The 18223-nt window shown below is 56.5% G+C and overlaps 3 protein-coding genes across 3 annotated transcripts; 2 read left to right on the forward strand and 1 right to left on the reverse strand.

The window, feature by feature from the left end:
• Positions 1-1259: 1259 nt before the first annotated feature.
• Positions 1260-2434, forward strand: HRG_06667 (transposase-like protein; the record flags this gene model as incomplete). Its single annotated transcript, XM_044865138.1, has 4 exons — positions 1260-1285; positions 1517-1755; positions 1820-2301; positions 2411-2434. 4 exons carry the CDS (start codon positions 1260-1262, stop codon positions 2432-2434), a joined length of 771 nt encoding a protein of 256 aa, XP_044720078.1.
• Positions 2435-3480: 1046 nt separating this feature from the next.
• Positions 3481-7796, reverse strand: HRG_06668 (ATP-dependent DNA helicase PIF1; the record flags this gene model as incomplete). The annotated part of the gene is made up of 16 exons (XM_044865139.1): positions 3481-3566; positions 3627-3783; positions 3877-4020; positions 4075-4230; positions 4298-4396; positions 4547-4720; positions 4851-5025; positions 5079-5315; positions 5400-5593; positions 5737-6021; positions 6231-6336; positions 6416-6545; positions 6600-6622; positions 6677-6767; positions 6849-7077; positions 7128-7796. 16 exons carry the CDS (start codon positions 7794-7796, stop codon positions 3481-3483), a joined length of 2955 nt encoding a protein of 984 aa, XP_044720079.1.
• A 5393-nt stretch (positions 7797-13189) lies between these two features.
• HRG_06669 (PIF1-like helicase domain-containing protein) lies at positions 13190-18223 on the forward strand (the record flags this gene model as incomplete). Its single annotated transcript, XM_044865140.1, has 13 exons — positions 13190-13208; positions 13493-14215; positions 14504-14903; positions 15011-15095; positions 15182-15653; positions 15719-15951; positions 16144-16235; positions 16297-16358; positions 16408-16689; positions 16779-16843; positions 16910-17374; positions 17452-17846; positions 17911-18223. The coding sequence occupies 13 exons, from the start codon at positions 13190-13192 to the stop codon at positions 18221-18223; spliced, it is 3606 nt and encodes a 1201-aa protein (XP_044720080.1).

Consider the following 18223-nt stretch of genomic DNA (forward strand, 5'->3'; position numbering starts at 1 on the left):
CTAACCCAACGGGCAGGAATTTGGACCCCAGGGAGTATCACAAACGAAGGAATGCAACTCCCAGCTGCAGAAATAGCCTCAATCGCTGTGACCGACACTGTATCGTGAGCGTCAGATAAAATAGGGGCAGTGTGGCTAACAGACAGACCGTCTGACAGACCGTCTGAAGGTGGTCTGACAGACCGCAGACCGACCGACCGCCAATTCTCATCAGACCGACCGACCGGAGCAGTCAGTCGGTCTGGGTGGTCTGAGTCGGTCTGACTGGACTGGTGTTCCCGTGATGCCATTGGTCCGTTCCGCCTTAAGGTAGCACCTACCTAATGTCAACAAGTTACGCGTCTGCCCTGCCAATTTTCGCGTCTTCCCATCCATCTACGAGCTACAGTGTATCATACCGCGTCATTATGTCTTCTAGTAGGGATACGAGCCCCGTGTCGTCTGTACCGCAGTCATTTGCATCCCGTCCACATCCCACCCCAGTTAATGACAGTCATGAGGCTACGCCTGCCACGTCCGAGGCCAGAGCAGACGAGACAGATGCTTCACAATGCGAATTTGACATTGATTGGGAGAACATCTGGCACGGCGGCAAACGACTTTTGGGTGCCAAAATGAGACCTCGTCACAAAAGGTCGTCGGCACAAAGATCAAAGAGTCGTGGATCTACAGATACGGCGCGAACTTGGAGCATAGCGGAGTACGTTACTGGCTTTGCAGAATCTGTCACGGGAAGAAGAACTATTCGACAGCGTTATACGCCTCCTCAGGGACGTCTCACGCCGCGAAGCACCTGCGTCGTCAGCACCAAATCACGGAATTCGGCGAGAGTCGTCCCGGATTGAAGACTCCGTTTACCTTGGCGGCTACGTCACCATCCTCTTCGTCCCTACCTTTATCTCGACAGGCCAGCCTAGGCTACCAGCTCGCCTCCCATTTCGACGAGAGGACATGGAAAGCTCGCTTTGTGGACTGGGTCATAGTGGAAGATGTCACCTTTCGACAAGCATCCAGCGAGCGGCTTGGGTGGCTCGTATCGAATGGAGGAGAGCTTGCAAGTCGGCTACTTCCGGAGCATCACACCACGATCTGCTCATGGATTCGTCAAGCCTTTGAACGCCGACAGCAAATTGTCTTTGATCTCGTCAAGAACGCGAAGAGCTCGGTTCACACCAGCTTTGATCTATGGACTGCTTCAAATGCGTTTAACTACGTCGGAATTGTCGGACATTTTGTTGGCAGTGAAGGCCAAAAACGCGATGTCCTTCTTGGACTTCCGCGCTTAGTCGGTCCACACTCCGGTGAGAATATCGCCGCCTATCTCAAGGAGGTAATCGATCGATACGAGTTGGGGTCCAAGCTTGGATACTTCATGCTTGATAACGCCAAGAGCAACGATACCTGCCTAGAGACGCTTGCTAGGTGGTTTCAATGGATGTCAGCCGACGCCGCCTACGCTGTATAGGCCACGTTATCAACCTGGTTGTCCGAGCAGTTATTTTGGCTCCAACGTCAGTAAATTCGAGGCTGAGCTTCGTGGAGCTACATATGAGTTCAAGTTCGACATTTGGGCCAAGAAAGGAGCTATCGGCAGACTCCACAACATTGCCACCTACATTCGACGGACAGATCAGCGACGACAGGGTCTTCGGCATTTGCAGACCGAGCTCGCTGGTGACGATCCTATTTTTACCCTGGAGATTGTTGTTGACGGCAAGACTCGCTGGAACTCTATATACATGATGATCAAACGCGGTACGTTTCTCGTCCGAGGTTGCTTCCGTATTCTGAGTACTGACAACTTGTCGGCTTACACCAGCACTCGAACTGCGCTGCGCCATCGAGCTCTATCAATCTCGCTGGCAAAAGCCTAAGAATGACCCTGATCACCGTGACCTAACTAACGACTTCCTCAACGCTGGGGACTGGGTTGAATTAGAGCGTTTCTACGAGTTCTTGAAGCCGTTTTATATCCTGACGAAGACTATAGAGGGCAACGCCAGTAAGCCGGGGGCGGAGGGCGGCCACGGCGCTGTGTGGGAGACACTTAAAACCATGGACTACCTGTTCATGAAATTCAAGCAGGCCGCGGAGGATACTCAGTTCGAGGAGGCCTCCCATTTTAAGTCGGGAATTGACTGTGGATGGGCGAAGCTTGAAGACTATTACGTCAAAACCGATAGGACACCTGTTTATCGGGCAGCTCTAGCACTGCACCCGTCGTATGGGTACGACTACTTCGAACGACACTGGAAGAAGGCGATGAACAAGCCGCAATGGTATAGCGACATTCAGTCGGCTGTTGGTAGCCTATTCGATGAATACCGGAGGCAGACTGAAGTTGAAACTCAGGCTCAAGCTGGGTTTTGGAAGACGAATCCGAGGAAGTCGACGCTGACAATGACTACAGCTCGTTTGGAAAGAGATCGATTAGCTCGTTAAACACACAGCGGAAGAAGGTCAAGGCAGTGAGTGAGCTTGACTTATTCCAGACCAGGCCAATTTACGCCCAAGATCTTGACGTTGCAAACCCTCTTGAATGGTGGAGCCGGCATCAACTGGAATACCCAGTCTTGTATCGAATGGCGCTAGATCTGTTCTCAATTCCTGGCATGAGTGCTGAATGTGAGAGAGTGTTTAGCCAGACAAAGAAGATGATCACAGACGAGCGCAATCAGCTATCGCCTGAAATAGTCGAGGCTGATCAGCTTCAAAAGCAGTGGCTAATGAGAGGGTTGGTAGCTTAGTAGGTGTCTATAATGAAAGAAAAGGTATTTTTGGTCTGTGGTTATTTGATAATACCCCATACCGTAGCACCACGGAATCAGTCAATCAGACCATCAGACCATCAGACCGACCGGCCCTCCAACCCAGACAGACCTAGACCGACAGACCGACAGCCACGGCAAACCCAGACCGACAGACCGAAGGGGCCGGTCTAGGTCTGTCGGTTTGTTAGCCACACTGGTTAGAGGAGGTGATGGAGTCGGAGACGGAGACAGCTTCGGTGATTGAGGTCAACGTATCTGGGCCTCCGCAGCGCACCACGCGACAGGGTCGCGTCATAAAAAGACCAAGAACCAATTAGTGTGTTCAATTCTCATTCAAATGATGTATCTTTTATATTTATATGTCCATAGTTCGCCGAAATATGAGCAGTTCAAAAATCAGATTTTTGGTGAGGTTTGTCTCATTTGGCGGAGCATAAGGGGGGGGTGAGCAGAAGGGGGGGTAAGCATGGTAAAATACTTCGAACACCCGTTAAGTTGCCAAGGCAAGGGGCTTAACGGCTGAATATCCAGCCCGAAGGGTGAACATCGTATTCCTGCAATTCAACTTTCCTAGGGGGGGACCCCCTAGAACCCCCCTTTCGCCTGCGGCGGCCATCCAGCTGTTTAAACCGCTCCTTGACTGGCCCAATCTAACTATATACCCTATATCGAACCTCCCCCTTCCCTGTAGCTTATAGGAAGACGTCGTTTAGTCAAGGTAGAGTGGTGGATACGGTGCATCGCTCAGCTGTTGACCCTGACGCCGTTGTTGGTCAGCGAGGCGCATCTTCATCCCTGCTTTAGCCTTTGTAGTTAGCCGTAAACGCAGCATGTAGGGGAGACAGGCTTATAAACCTTCCGTCGGCGTGTGGTTATAGAGGCTCTGACGATCGAAAGGCGCCTCAAGGAGTAAGCCTTGCAGCGACGTAACCCGTGAGACAGCAACATAGCTAATACCGGCCTGGAAGTCGCGTGTAGCGAGATCAGTAACTATTTGCTCCTTCGTTAGGCTCTGGCATTTGTGAACAGTGATAGCAAATGCCACCATCAGGGGAAACTGCGTGCGAGCGCAGGTCTCGTTGCCCATAAGGAAATCACGCCTGACTGGGAGGATGGGTGAGATTTTCCTGCCCTCGTTAGTTGTTAGATATGGCGGTCCGTCGTAGCTATCAAAGTCCACCATAATAACGGCCGGGGGATCTTCCAATGGTTCGGCGCCTGGGTTCCAGGCGATATCGTATACAGTACCCTGGGCACCGTTAACTAGGCCAGCTGGCTGCCATAGGTTAGTAGTGAGCATTACCCTGGCGCCCTTAGCAACAGGGAACTTGTTAGATAGATTGCCAGCATTGTCGCTTGGTGCCTGCCCCGCGCCCTTGCCCTGATTCTTTGCCTCCACCTGTATTGCCGGGGCGTTGAGATGCACCATATGCTCGTAATTGTATTCGTTGACCCGGGCCTGGTAGAATACACCGCAAAGCGGCCCTGAAGCTGTCAACCTCGCTCTGCGTTAGCCTGGACTGTACCCGACTGCTAAGGAGGTTCCAGGACGGTATGGATAACTTGACTTCACGCAGTTCCTGCAACGCCCGACGGAACTGAGCCTGATCATCACCAGCCTGGCGCTGTACCGTGGTCAGGAAGACGGTGCGGTCAAATAACCGGTAGGCCACCTGCCCTCCTTTCCAACGAAGACAGGCTGGTGCTAGTCGAATACAGGGCTTTTGCCGGACTGGTGGTAACTGGAAGAAATCGCCCACAAGCAAGACGCTCACACCACCAAAGAACTCGAGGCTACGCTGTGGAAAGGCCTGTCGCAGACGGGAATCGATCCGCGCGAGCTGCTCAATCCCCAGCATGCTCTTTTCATCGATCACGAGGTATTTGACGTGCCGTAGGCGGGACTGAAGGGCGGCTGCGTCGGCTGGGGAAGGTCGGTAAAGCACCACCTACTGGGAGGCGTAGCAATGAATGAATGGTGCTGCCCTGTATCTGGTTACTCGCAACGCCTGTTGGCGCTACGCGGCAAATAGGGCTAGGATTCGGTAGAGCGGCCGCCTGAAGATGGGAGGAAAGCACCTTGATAAGGAACGACTTGCCGGTGCCACCACCACCATCAACGTGGAGAAGGATTTGAGTGGGATTTCGCGCCTGGAAGTGGCCCATGAATGTGTCGTACACGAGCCGTTGTTGTGGATTCAGCGTATTACGCCATTGAGGGCCAAGGACCTCCACATCGTTGGCCATGGGGTGGCTAGCGATAAGGTCCTTCCAGTAGCCATCTTGAAGTTCCGGATATGAACCCACATGCCGTGTCCAGTCGTAATTGACGTCGATATCGCGGCGGCCAAGAAGGTCAAGATCTTCCTGGGTAAGGGGGTGGTCAGGTAAAAGGGCAGCGAGGCGAATCCAGTCTTCGTCATCAAATTCTTCCCCCACAGGCAGAGCCTCATATTGATCATCTTGAGGCTGTAATCGAGCCTCTTTTGGCTGGCCGTAATGGTCATCACCATGATTGTGATGCTGCCAACAATAGGAGAAGGCCTGAACGTGGGAACTAAAAGCCTGGCCGTCGAAAGTGAGGAGCTCATCAAGCCGGCGATGTGGGTGATTTAATGTCAGCTTTACACGGCAATAATCTGGCCACTGCTGGCCTTCTGGAGCAGCCTGATAGCGAGGAAAGTAAACCAACACACGGGCCTGCCGTTAACGTTGCCTGGCCGCCATTGCTTCCATGCGGAAGGGTCTCTAGAGCGGAAATTCCAGTGTTTGAGGAAGGAAACGTAGGTCAGGTCCTTCAGGGCTTCCGGGCGCTGACCGTACTTTTCGTAGACGTTGGGGCCTCGTCAACCTCATCGCCGTCAATGCGTAAGGAGCGGGAATGTCTGTCAGGATGACGGCAGTCAACGTATAGGCAGATTCGTGAGCCCTCCTGTAACGGCAGGCCGAGGAGTAAGTGGCTAACCTCCTGCTTCGAGTAATCCCGTTCAGCAACTAGCTGATTCAGGAGCTTTGACGTGAAAGAAATCAGGGGGTTGTGGTCCTTGACCCGGGGCATCAGCGCCTTCCCAATCTGGGCAAAAGACTCGCTCTTCTTTTCTGACTTGGAGCAGTATTTGGCTGCGTAATCGATCACCTGCTGGAGGCTCGTGCAGGGAGAGACATCTGTATTGGCTAGCCATGCAACGGTAAGCAAGCGGTTGTAGTGGTTAATCTGGCCATCGTTCCTCTCACCCCTAAAGGTCCAGTGCTTGGAGTGAGGCAACTTGTCAAGGGAGGCTAGTAGGCGCTGTCCGTGAGGAAACCCAAATCGGCACTCTACCTGCTTGGTATGCTTATTGCGCTGCATACAGTAGTTGTTGCAGCGGTGGCGTTGCACGCGGTTGACTACCATCGATAGGAACTGAACGGTAAGGGCTGCTCCAATAGATTGCTGATCAGGATTCCCTTCCCAGGAGCCTGTATTCGATGAGGCTCTGGGTTAACGGCAGATACGTGATATCCCCAGATACGGGCAAATCGCTCCCGGGATCGATTATCGTCAGGATCCAAGTCTGGGTGGCCACTTAACCAATATAGGCCATGGTGGTGACTGGACCCCTGCCCTGCCACTCATAGCGGCCCCAAAGTCCGTTAGGTTGAACTTCTGCTTCAGGACAATAGTCGTAAGAAGCGTATAACGCTTGTAGAAGTGGTAGGCGGCGATGTGGGCGTTGTCTCGCAGTAGTTGCCGGGACAGGACCATGCGCGCCGCCTCAGGAGCTGCTTTCCACTCTTGGAATCGAGGCATGTGACGATATAGTGATTCCCAGTGGTAATCGGCCGCACTTGCAGTAACGAAAAGGCCAGGTCTGCCCAGATTGTAGGCATATGCTTCCAATTCCTTCCTTTGCTTATACCAATACGGCCGGGTGCCCCTGATTACCGCGGCTTGGCGCGTGATCGACTGGATCAGGTCCTGAGCCTCTGGCTCATCAGGCTCAGCCATCGCTTCCTCTAGGTCAGCGCGTGTAAGGGGTTGACGGCGGCTGTCGCGTTGCTTGACGAAGTAGTCACTTCGCTTTCGGACCTGCGCACGTAGCAGCGTGTTGAGGGCGACGAAAGGCCACGTTTTATGGCGGGCAAAACGTCCGTCATGCCATCTCATCGCATGGCCAAGGTAGTCCTGGTACGTGATGCTCCGTAGGCGAGGCTCCACGAAGTCGGCCTTGCCGTCAGGGTAGAGGGTAGGGAACGCAAGCGATAACAGCGGCTGGGAACGGTTGAATTCGTCGATAGGGGTCCTGCGAATGGATGGCAATGGCATCTGGTGGTGAGCCTGCGCGCTATGCGACATATACTCAACATTAGCCATACGCTCAGAGTCAGGGCAACATCAAGGACTCGGGACTGCAGGGCGTTTAATTCGGTATCGGTAACCTGCAAGTTCGGGATCGCTGATGCGTCCGCATCGAAGGGATCCTCTTCCAAGGCCTCCTCAACAGGGCCTTGTGGGATCTCGCCGTCAGGTATGTCAGCCACTTGGCTAGCAATGGAAGCAACTATGCTGCCGTCAAGAGGAAGCCGTTGCAGGCGATCCTGGCTCACGACGATATCGCGATAGCCCGGGTGGTGGCGGTGTAGGTAATGCAGCCAGGTCAACAGGCATGAACGGCGTACCCGGAAATCGCGAGCAAACTGTTGCTGGAAGCGAGGGTCGCCTTCCATATTAGGAGGCCGTAGGAGCACGATATCTAGCTCCTTCGGTAGCACTGGGAGCTCTTCAAATAGCCTACCAATGTTGCGAAGAAAGTGGATAACGTGGCCGCGATATTTGTATTGAGCGCCACGCACTTGTAGGACCTTGACGTGTACGTGAATCCTAGCAATAAGCATCTCCTCAACCATCGTTAGATCGGGTAGATTGCCGGGGACTTCCCCAAAGTCGAGGTTATTCGCAGCGCTGAAGAAGTAGGGCTCGTCGAGGGCTTTCTTCCTGTCTCGACCAATGCAGCGGCTGCAGATTTTCAAGCTATTTCGTTTCATATCGAACCAACGCTCCTGGCAGCGAATGCAACTATGCATCTTGTCGTCATTGAGGGCAGTATAGAACTCTCGCACAAGCGCCTGATCTTCCTTACTAAGGGCGGGCAAGTCAAGGTCACCCGTAAAAGGCGGATCACTACTCTGATCAAACAGCCGCGCTTGAGGCTGTGTGCCTTGACGAGTATAACGGCCGCGGTGATGACCCTGTGACAATAATGAAGGAGTGGTAGGAAGCGATTCCTGTGGTATAGGAGTGCCTTGCACAACAGGAGCTGTAGAAGCAGTGTCTTGAATCGGCGTGCCCAGAACTACTGTTGGCAGGCCAAGGGTAGGAGGAAAAGGGGAAGGTCCCTCAACAGGGCTTAGAGTAGATGGCCCCAGCGGAGGTATAGGCAGTTCCGGTGCAGGCGCCAGGCCACGGAATAAAACAGGCATGGCAGGAGGTCGTAGGTCGGTCACAGACGCAGGCGTTGGCGCAGTCCGCCTTGGAGGCGTCAGGTTAGCTAGCGAATCCGTCCTCTTCGTGGCTCTGCGTAGCGATGGTCTCGAGGCGATATTCCGCATCGCGGTAACGGCGGCTCGCGATTCGGTTGCCCGTTCTTTTCGGTGTGCCCTACAGCTAGCACACTGTCCTGTAAACTTCGTAGGGTCCTTGACGCTTCGAAATTCGACTTCGGGCAGATCTTGCTTGCAGGTACGACAGTTGCGGACTGCCTCGGGCATATTGTTCTCCATCTGACCGTATATATCCACCTCTTTCCCACCGAGACTGCTAGATATTGCTCGGGCAGGGAGGCTTTGCGAGGACTTGCGTGGCTGCAGCAATACACACCCGCAGGTGGTGCCAGGGAATGTTGTAGCTAGGTCGGCCGCGGAGCTAAATTTGACCTAGAATCCGTTAGTAACCGATGGGTTCGATAGATTCGACCCACGATGGAAGTGGAAGCGTGCTTGGAAACTTGCATTGAAGAAAAGCTCTCGGAAACGGCTAGCTCGTTACCTAGTCAACGCTCAGGGGTTTGCGGCATGGCCTTCATTTGGTGGCGTTGCCCGCACGAGTTGAGTACAGGGGAGGCCAATTAGCCAATGAGAAGAGGTTTTATGCCTCTCTTTCTGACTGAATACGAGAGGAAGGCTCGCCAGCCGCGGCTCGCGCAAAGAAGCCTTTCGGAACGAAATTTGGCGACAAGAGAACCGGAGAAGAGTTGGCTACAGAAGAGAGAGAGTTGGCGACAGTAGATAGGAGACAGGAAGAAGAGTGAGGTCGAGATACGAGACACGGCGAGAGACGTAGAGCATTATCGTGAGTGAAACCGAGACAGAGCGTCGGGGAGGCAGGCTAGGCCGCTGGAGGGAGATTTTGTTTAAAAGGCGCAAACTCAAAGGGCGTGGAGAGACGGCAGGGTTGAAGAGAGATGTGAGGTAATGCATGTCTGGGCGAGTGGAAGGCTCGGAAAATTTACATGTGCTACCGGTATAAGTCGTAGGTATAAACAGAATAAGGAGTATATTGGGGAAGTTTTGACTTGATCGTCTTCATGAAAAGGAGAACAAGAAGAGAAGAGAATGTGCTATTCGAGCCTTTGGCAGTTGATTTTGAGGATGATGAGACATGTTGTCATGTTGTATTGTTTCGTTTGATGCTTTAAAGTTTAGAGAATATTCTTGGGCGGACGTCGGGCGCGCAGTGGTCGGGAAGATATCGACGCGGGAGGTCTGATAGAGCCAGAGGCGGATGTGTCTTGGTGATTGACCTGTTCGGTGTCCGTCTCTGACTCTGCGGGGTCTTCCGGGGACAGAAAGGAGGAGGTATCGGATTTGGGGGAGTCTTGACCGTCACAGTCGGTGATTATGGTGGAAGTTTCGGGAGAAAGTCGCGGTCTCTTGGTTGGGGTTTGGTAGGGATCGGGCATTGACCGACTTGATGCCAGCATAAGGGGATCGACTGGGCCAGAAGCATGCGGCGTGGGGGAGGCGGGGCTTTGGGCGGCCTTGGGTTTCTTCGTAGAGGTAAACCTGGCCAACGCAACGCTATAGTCCGAGGATTGCCGACCGCGCTCTTGGGTGTCGTCGGCAGTAGTTGTGTTGCAGAAGCCTGGTCGGACATGGCCTTGTCGTGGAAAGTCCACGTGTCGGGGACGACGATGAAGATATAGTCTTGGTCGAAAGCCGGGGCATGTTTCATGATCTGGTGATCCAGTAAGCCGGCGATTTTGCCCGTACAGGTGAAGAGAGCGTTCGACTGGAACTGGCTGTCGCGCCTCTCGGTCATCTTCTTGCATAGGGAGGTCCAAGGATTAGCGTGAATGGGAAGATGACGAAAACTTGGAAGGGTGAAAGCCCTTGAAGGGGTTTGCCGGGAATCCCAGGACAAATAAAGGTGGAGAGCTGGACAAAGCCGCAGCAGCTCAGCTGGGTGTCGTCGGGCCGCAGCCGAGTTTCCATGCAGGAGGTCGCGGCCGGAGCCGATGACAGGTCCCATGAAGGAGACAATGGGTTGTATCGTTGGGAAAGTATCCACCGAGCTGAGGTGCGAGTGACAATTCTATGGATATCGTCAGGAGGGCAGTGGCGACAGAGATTTGGAGCATAGACTCACGGTTGGTAGCTGTGATCGCGGACTATAAGCGCGGGGACGGTGTATTCTGTGATGTTATCATCGTCCGACTCCAAGCCATCACGTCGCTCGATTTCCCACGTCAGGGCAAAGGGATGAACACGGCCGACCATGAAGAACCATTGCTCGGTCCATTCCGAGGAGATTATCTGTTGGTTGTATATGGAAATATTAAGGCTGAAGAAGATGCAGGTCGATGGATTGCCAGTATCTGACCGGATTGCTGCATACTCCGGAGTCGACAGCCATGAGGGCGTGGGAAGGAAGACCCTCGCTAGGGTTTCTGCGTTGAGTCCTTTGACACGATGCTCATTCTGGTAGGCGAACCTAGCCGGGCAGCCGGGCTGGACAAAGGCCATCATGGACATGTCGGCGCCAGCATTTTTCTGGCTGTCAAGAGGTTGCCGCGGGGAGGACGAGGTATCGACGTTGAGCTGGGAGGCCGACATCGTGAGAACATGGCAGATGTAGTCACCGTGGAAGTGTAAATGAGGGTTACGCAGAGTGGAGGTGGGCATCCTATAAAGCAGGTTTTCTTGCTGCTCGAAAGAGGGCTCGCGGCTAGGGTCGGGGAGACTTAAGAGTCAGAGAATGCTACCTAGATGATAGATCAGAAGCGGGGGTATGCGGGAATGAGCTGGCGAGGTTCTTGAACAGTCTCGACCATCTGGTTCTATGGTCGTGAGTGAAGTAGGGAGCCGGGGGTTGGAAGTTGAGTAGGGGTGATGGCTATGTCGCGAGAAGTTGGAGGTCGGCGAACAGTAAGGTTAGTGTGGGTAAGTCTGCGGAGAAAGAAAGTCCAGCAGTACCCTTCGGTGTCATCGTTGCATGGAGTAGATAGCAAAGGCGACAATAACGAATGAGAGTGAAGGAAAGAAAGAGGTTATGGTAGTATTGCAGGGGTCCCTTTTTGACGGTCGTCGGTAGTTGGATGGGCATTGCGTGCGGCTGAGCGAGGCGGGTGCCGACCGTGTCGAGTCCACTATTGGGACACGGTGAAGTCGGATATAGGGGACGACCTGAGGAGGAGGATGCGAGTTGGTCACGAGAACTCTCCAAGAGGGTTTGCAAGTCGAGACTCCGGTGGCTAGCGACTACAAGAGGACAGGCAGGGGGATCCTGGCTGTCGCTTTAGCATGAAGGCCGTTGATGCGACGTTGGTGGTGGCGAGGGAGCAAACCTAGCCGGTAGTCCGGTTGCACGAGGACACCGTGGACATGTTATCGCCGGCAGCCTTTTGGCTGTTGCTCGACGAGGTGGAGTGGCAGATATTGATGGAGCAACTGATGCGCAAGGTGGGTGGGAAGGCGTTGGAAGGGCCGGAGAGTATGGTTGGAAGTGTGCGGCGGGCGGTTGGCGCGGCCACCCCATGTGCCGGAGGTCGGCAGTAGCCAGGATTCGCTGGAGTGCGCAAAGAGAGCACGGCGATGGAAGGGCCGCCTTTGGCAAAGCTGGGGTAGCAGGTCGCACGTGGAGACCAGCCGAGGGTCGGGACGGTGGACGCACATAGGGAGGGTAAATGGGGATTACAAAGGGTAGTAGTATTGCATCGCTTCGGTACCATAGGCAAGCATTATAAGGGAAGAAATGCCACGGCCATGAGAGTAGTGATCGTTAGGAAGCTTCCCACTCGGAAAGAAATAGTGTACGCCAAGAAGCGAGATTATCCAAGTGGAAGTGCTCCGGAGCCAAACCTTTCTAGCCTGTTGCCAATCCACGCTAGTCGACGTCGAGGAGGCAGTAGCATGGCGGATAGTCCTGCAGGGAAGCTAGGCGAGGCGGCCGCTCACCGTGGAGCCTGTTCGTTGTCAGTCGAGGATGGAGAAGAGGGTAGGAACGGGGGAGTGCCTGTTTCGGGGTGCGGAGATGATACAGGGCAACTCCGAGAGGGGCACGGAGCACGGGAGACAAGGTTGGGGCGGTTCGGGAGATACAGATCAGTGGCGAACGAAGCATTAACGTTCCGGCTGATTCAGCCTAAGCAGTCTGCGGTCGAAGAAACCGCATGGAGAAAGCATGCAGAGGCGATCGCAAAGTCACTGCCGAGAAGACCGCCGCGAGGCGGTTTGCGGTCAAGCAGAGCACGGAAGTCCCGTAATTTGGTCAGCAGCGGAAATTCCGCGCAACGTCAGTCACCGAGTCCGCTTCCGAGGTTCGTGTTGCCTACAGAACGTGGAGACCAGGGGGCAGTGGGCTCTAACAGTCCGCCCCTTCATCGGCCGTTTTGCCCCAGGAGAGGGGTCCTGAAGGTGACGGGCAGGGAGATAAGGCGGCGACCGGCGGTGTCCCGGGTGTTCGTTCGAAAAGGGACCGACGCTCCGACCTATCCAGCCCAAGGATACGACTTTCCAAGACCTAAGACGAACGGCGCAATTTGCAGCATCGATTGCATGGGGTTTGCCCAAGCTCCGTCGGGGACCGGTTCGGCGGCCAAGGGCACAGGTGGGTGTGGACGATGGCGCAGCAGAGGCAGCGGACGGCTCGCTGCGCGGACAGAGGCAGTCCCGGAGGCGGGAGAAGAGCCCGTCTTCCTAGCCGGGATGGGCGCCCGATAAAACAGGTCCGAAGTGGAATCGGAAGGCATAGGAGACGGGAGCTGCAGGCCGAAGACCTGGCGAGTGTGCTGCGCTTTTTGGAGGAAGACTTTGCCTTGAAGGAGAGATTGTCTAACGATCAGACGTGGTGCACGCCAATACCGCTCGAGAGGAAGGTGTCGACGGTGCGAGACTTCTATCAGGCGTTCCACGATGCGAGCACGTTGCCGATACGGACCTGCATGGTGTGCTACCGCAAGTGTACGAGAGGAGAGTTGAGGAGATTACATGGGATCATTGGCTGTCAAGTTGCGTACCAAAGGGCGGCCGCTCACCATTTTCATGCCGGAGTTGCTTTCCTGAGGGCGAGTCCGTGTCGGTGTGCGCCGAGTGTGGCCGATGCCTGGCGCGCAGGAGCCTGTCGCCGGCGATCCACCTTCACAGTCGCCTTGGCTGCGAGCACATGTTCCCGATGAGCTCAAGGGACTGACGCCGGTCGAAGAGAAGCTCATCTCGCTGAACTCATGTTACCCCCCTTTTGCAAGCACTGGACGAGATCCACATCTCGTGGCAGGGCGCGGAGAAGCCGGCACCGAGCGACCTGTCGAGTCTCTTGTCGGTGAGGCGGCGGGTGGTCGAGAGGGCCCTTGTCTGGCTGAAGCGGAACAACCCCCACTACGCCGAGATCGAGATCGACGCGGCGGAGATGGAGAGCTGGGGAGACTCGATACACGGGGTACCGTCGTCGGTGTGCGATCGTATGGAGCGGAACGAGCCGTCTGGGTGGGAGAAAGCGCGGACGGCGCACGTTGTGCCGCCCACGGAACGCGCCGTGGACGAGGAGGGGCCGGTGGAGATCGAGGAGCTCTTCGCCCTGCTCAACCAAGGACAAGAAGCCGGCGGCCAGGGTGAAGGTCACGGGCCCAACGGAGAAGGCGCGGTTCGCGATGGAAGTGACGCCTGCCCCGACCAGAACGTTCCAGCGATCAACGAGGTGACGTCTTCTGGCATGTTCGCGCTCGACGGACCGCCAGACGTCGCGGACGTGGAGAAGCTGCAGTTTGCCTGTGACGCTGTTGGTGAAGGTGCCGACGACGGCCGTGCGGGCCCGAGCGTGGGTCGGGTCCCTAGCCGGGGTTCGGGGCGTGGCGACGGTGGTTGTGAGCCATACATCCGGGTTTCGCGGGGTGAGTTTACCGATTCCTTTGAGGCGTCCTTCTTTGCCAGGACGTTCCCGACCCTGTTCCCATTTGGCGTTGGGGACCAAGGCTGGTTGAAGAGACCATGGTCGACGCGGGAAGGTCACGGCCAACTTGCGAGGCAGGGCTGTCGAGGCAGAGGCGGCCGCGGGAGACCCCGTCGTCTCGAAGCTTGAACCTTCAGGCGTGGGCCGAGATCGTGCTCCGGCGCCATGGTGGTCGATTTGCACTGCACCACATCTTCGCATTTCTCGTCTTCAACATGGGGTGCGGTCGAGGAACCGCCGGGTCAGCATGTTGAGTGTGGGAGGAAGAACTTCCGCAAGGTAGAGCGCATCGTGCGTTCGATGACCACAGAAAGGCTAGCGGCGGCGAGGGTCGAGTTGGAGAGCTCGGGTAAGACGACCGATGGTGACGTGAAGGAGCTTCTCAGGAGCCTCTCGCTTTACGGCCACCGGCAGCCCATGTCGAGAGGGGTCCGTCTCAATATGCGGCGGAAAATCCAGTCGCTCATCGTCGGATATGGCGTGCCGGCCATCTGGTTCACCATCAACCCGAACGACATTACGAACCCGGTGAAGCTGCGACTGGCGGCATACCGCACACGCGATCCCGACGCGGCCGAGGAGTTCTTAGAAGGCCTTGGGGATGCGTATAAGCGGGCACGGCTGGCGATATCGGATCCCATGAGCTCGGCCGTGTTCTTCCACCGCGAGATGAAGCTGTTCTTCGATCATTACGTGAAGGTCGGTGAAGAGTCGGTATTCGGGCGCATCGGCAAGTACTATGGCGCCGTGGAGACGAACGAACGAGGGCGCTTCATGTTCACGGCTTGCTCTGGCTGCACGGGAACGCGCATCTCAGCTCGATGCTTGCCGACATCCACGGGGAGGATCAGGCGGCGTATCGCGAGCGAATCGTCCGATACATCGATAGCGTCTTCTCAGAGGTAAGAATGCCTACCTAAGATGTGCCACCGGGAGCCTGAAGTACTCTTCTGATGGCCAAGTGGGGCCGGGTTGACGTGCAAGGCAGGATCTGGACCAGGAAAGTTTTTGCGCCTTGCAAGCGGAGCGATCTGTGACGGGCGGTATTGGTTCCCTGCTGGACAACGCCGCGCAGTTCTCGGCCGCGTTTATCGAGGAGGCCAACTTCTGTGCCGGCGCGACGCAGGTGCACACGCATAGCCCGACCTGTGTGAAGTACTCCTTGGGCAAAGGAGGGCGGAAAGGGGACCTCTGCCGGTTCAAGGCGCCATGGAGGTTAGTCGACAAGACCGCCCTCACGGCAGACGGGGTGCTGCAGATCCGGAGGACACACAGCATGGTCAATCGATGGAACGAGGCTATTGCTGTCGGGCTCCGGCACAACCATGATATTTCCTTCATTGCGACGCAGCGCAAGACAATGGCCCTCATCTATTATGTCACGAACTACGCGACCAAGGTGGAGGACCCGGTGTGGAAGCGTGTGGCGGCCGCGGCCGAGCTCCTGGCCGCCTCAACAGGTGATGGCACGGCAAACGGAGGGCGGGACGGTGGCGGAGACGCTGCCACCGATGACCCTGTCAAGGGAACAGGACGCGACAGTTCCTGATGAGAGTGGCGAACCGCGTGTTCACGGAGCGTCCGCTATCACAGGTCGAGGTCGTCGCTCACCTTCTCGGATATCCGGCCGAGTTCACCGACAGCAGCGCGTGGGCGTACCTGAACTGTTCTCTGCTGTACTGGGAAGTCTTTCGGCGATGGCGGCATCTCCGAGAAGCCAGTGGCGCTGCGGCTACGGATGACACCTTGGATGAGTCGGTCGTCGTCGAAGAAGAAGGCCTGAGAATCTCCCACGTCGAGGCGTACCAGCACCGGGAGAGCTGCTGAAAGGCCTATGCCTGTATGACTACATATCGATCGTCAGACTGAAACGCATCGGCAACGACGAGAGCTGGGCGGCTTGGGGAGATGTCTTTCGAGGATGGATGGGCCGGACGACGCTGGGTTCAGGTGCTCAGGCGGCCGGGCAAGCACGCTACCGTCTGCCTCGACGGCTACCTGAGCAAGGACTTCACCTACGATGACGAGTCGTGCTACCGGAGGTGTGTATGGCAACTGCTCTGTCAGCGGGCATTATCGGAGAGGCTAACCCACCCCCTGAAGGGCAGCCGTGCAGCATCTTGCGCTGTTCGTGCCGTGGGAGTCCTTCCTGGGCGAAGGAACAGGTGAGATCAACAGCATCTGGGCGCGGGCTCGAGACGCTATGGCCCCGAGAATATCATGTCTGGTCGACAACGTGCAGCTGCTTCGACGATCCGCCGAAGACGCAAGAACGCGACGCCAAGCAATGGGCAGCCTCGTCCGGCGATGGCGACCCGACGGTCGCACACGTCGAGGAGGGTGGAGCAGGCGAGGCGGGCGCGGAGTCTGCAGCGACATATCAGCCCAACAGCATCGGAGACGCAACGCGGCTCATCGACGTCGTCCGAGGTGCAGTGGGAGCGAATCAGGTGACGGCCAAGTCGCCGGAGCTCATGGCAATGATACAGCAGCTCTGTCGGTTTCAGCAATCGGCGCTGCGCTCGACGGCCGAGCTCGAGGCCACGGCGCTGATCGAACGAGGGAGAGGCGGTTAAGCATGCCAGGGCGGGTATTTTCCGGGGCCGCACTACCGCCGCAGGATCAGGTCAAGGCTATCAAGTCGCAGCAGGTAAGTGCCTCGAAGGAGAGGAGAGGATGATCCAGGGATACAAAGCACGCCCGCCGCCTGGGAAAGCGATCGCCGCGCAGCGTTGCGAAGGGTGATGACCGGTTTCGGGAGGACGAGGTCGAAATGACGATGGCCGACTCCGACGAGACCGCTATCGACGCAGGGGCGGGAATGGACGTTCAGTTTGGCCCATCAACCTCCTTCCTCGCGGCGGGCAAGGTGTTGGCAACACGGCTGACGCTGAACAAGAGGCAGTCCATCGCTTTTCTGATAATATGCCGCCAGCTCGATTTGATGCAGCAGACCGACGGGGGCGATGCCTGCCAGCTGCGCCAGTTCGTCGGTGGCGAGGGCGGTACCGGCAAGTCGCGAATCATCGAGGCACTCGTCGAGCTGTTCAGTAAAAAGAGCCTTTCGAATCGTCTGCTGATCACGGCGACGTCGGGGACTGCGGCGGCGCGGATCAACGGCATCACGATCCACTCCGCCTGCGGGTTCACTAAAGACCAAGGGGCGGGGGGCGCGAACATGGTCAAAGACCTTGACGGGTGCGGCTGCCGAAACAGGCGGAGCGGTTCATCCACGGCCAGTCTCGAATGGATTGGCAGGAGAAGGATGTGCTCGTCATCGACGAGGTGAGCATGCTCGGGGCGCGGACGCTGCACGCCGTGAACGAGCGGCTTCGCCGGCTTCGCGGATCGCGGCAAGATTTCGGGGGGATCCCCATCGTCCTCTTCTGCGGAGATTTTCAGCAGTTCCGGCCGGTCCAAGAGAGGTCGATCGTCCTGCCTAGCGCGGCCATCTCGTGGGACGTAGACAACTCGTTCAAGGCCGAGCAGCGTCACCAGCACGACAAAGCGCACGCACTGTGGAAGAGGTTCACGACGGTCGTCATGCTGGACGAGCAGATGCGCGCCGCCGGCGACCCGGAGCTGCAGAGGCTGCTGAAGCGGATCCGTCTAGGCGTGCAGGATCGGACGGATCTAAACCTCCTCAACTCAAGGTGCTACCGGGAGGAAGGCGGATCCTTGGGAGACGGGCATCACCGTGGTGACGCCGCTCAATAGGAATCGGTGGAACCTGAACATGGAGGCGAGCCTGGCGTTCCGGGTCCAGCAGCGGTCGACGATGCGCATTTTCATCTCCGAGCACAAGTGGAAGGAGGAGCTGCCGACGGAGGAAGAGGCGATCATGATACTCAACCAGGGCGACGATAGCGCGATCCCGGTGCCGGCCGTCTTCATGTTCGTGGCCGGGATGCCCATCGTCGTGAACCACAACACCCACCAGGGGCTGAAGCTAGTGAACGGCGCGAGCTACTCGGCGGTGGAGGTCATTGTCGACAAGGCGTACCCGGGCATCGGATCTCGGCCGATATGA

Source organism: Hirsutella rhossiliensis, assembly GCF_020360975.1.
Source record: "Hirsutella rhossiliensis strain HR02 chromosome Unknown scaffold00006, whole genome shotgun sequence".
Taxonomy (NCBI): Eukaryota; Fungi; Ascomycota; class Sordariomycetes; order Hypocreales; family Ophiocordycipitaceae; genus Hirsutella; species Hirsutella rhossiliensis.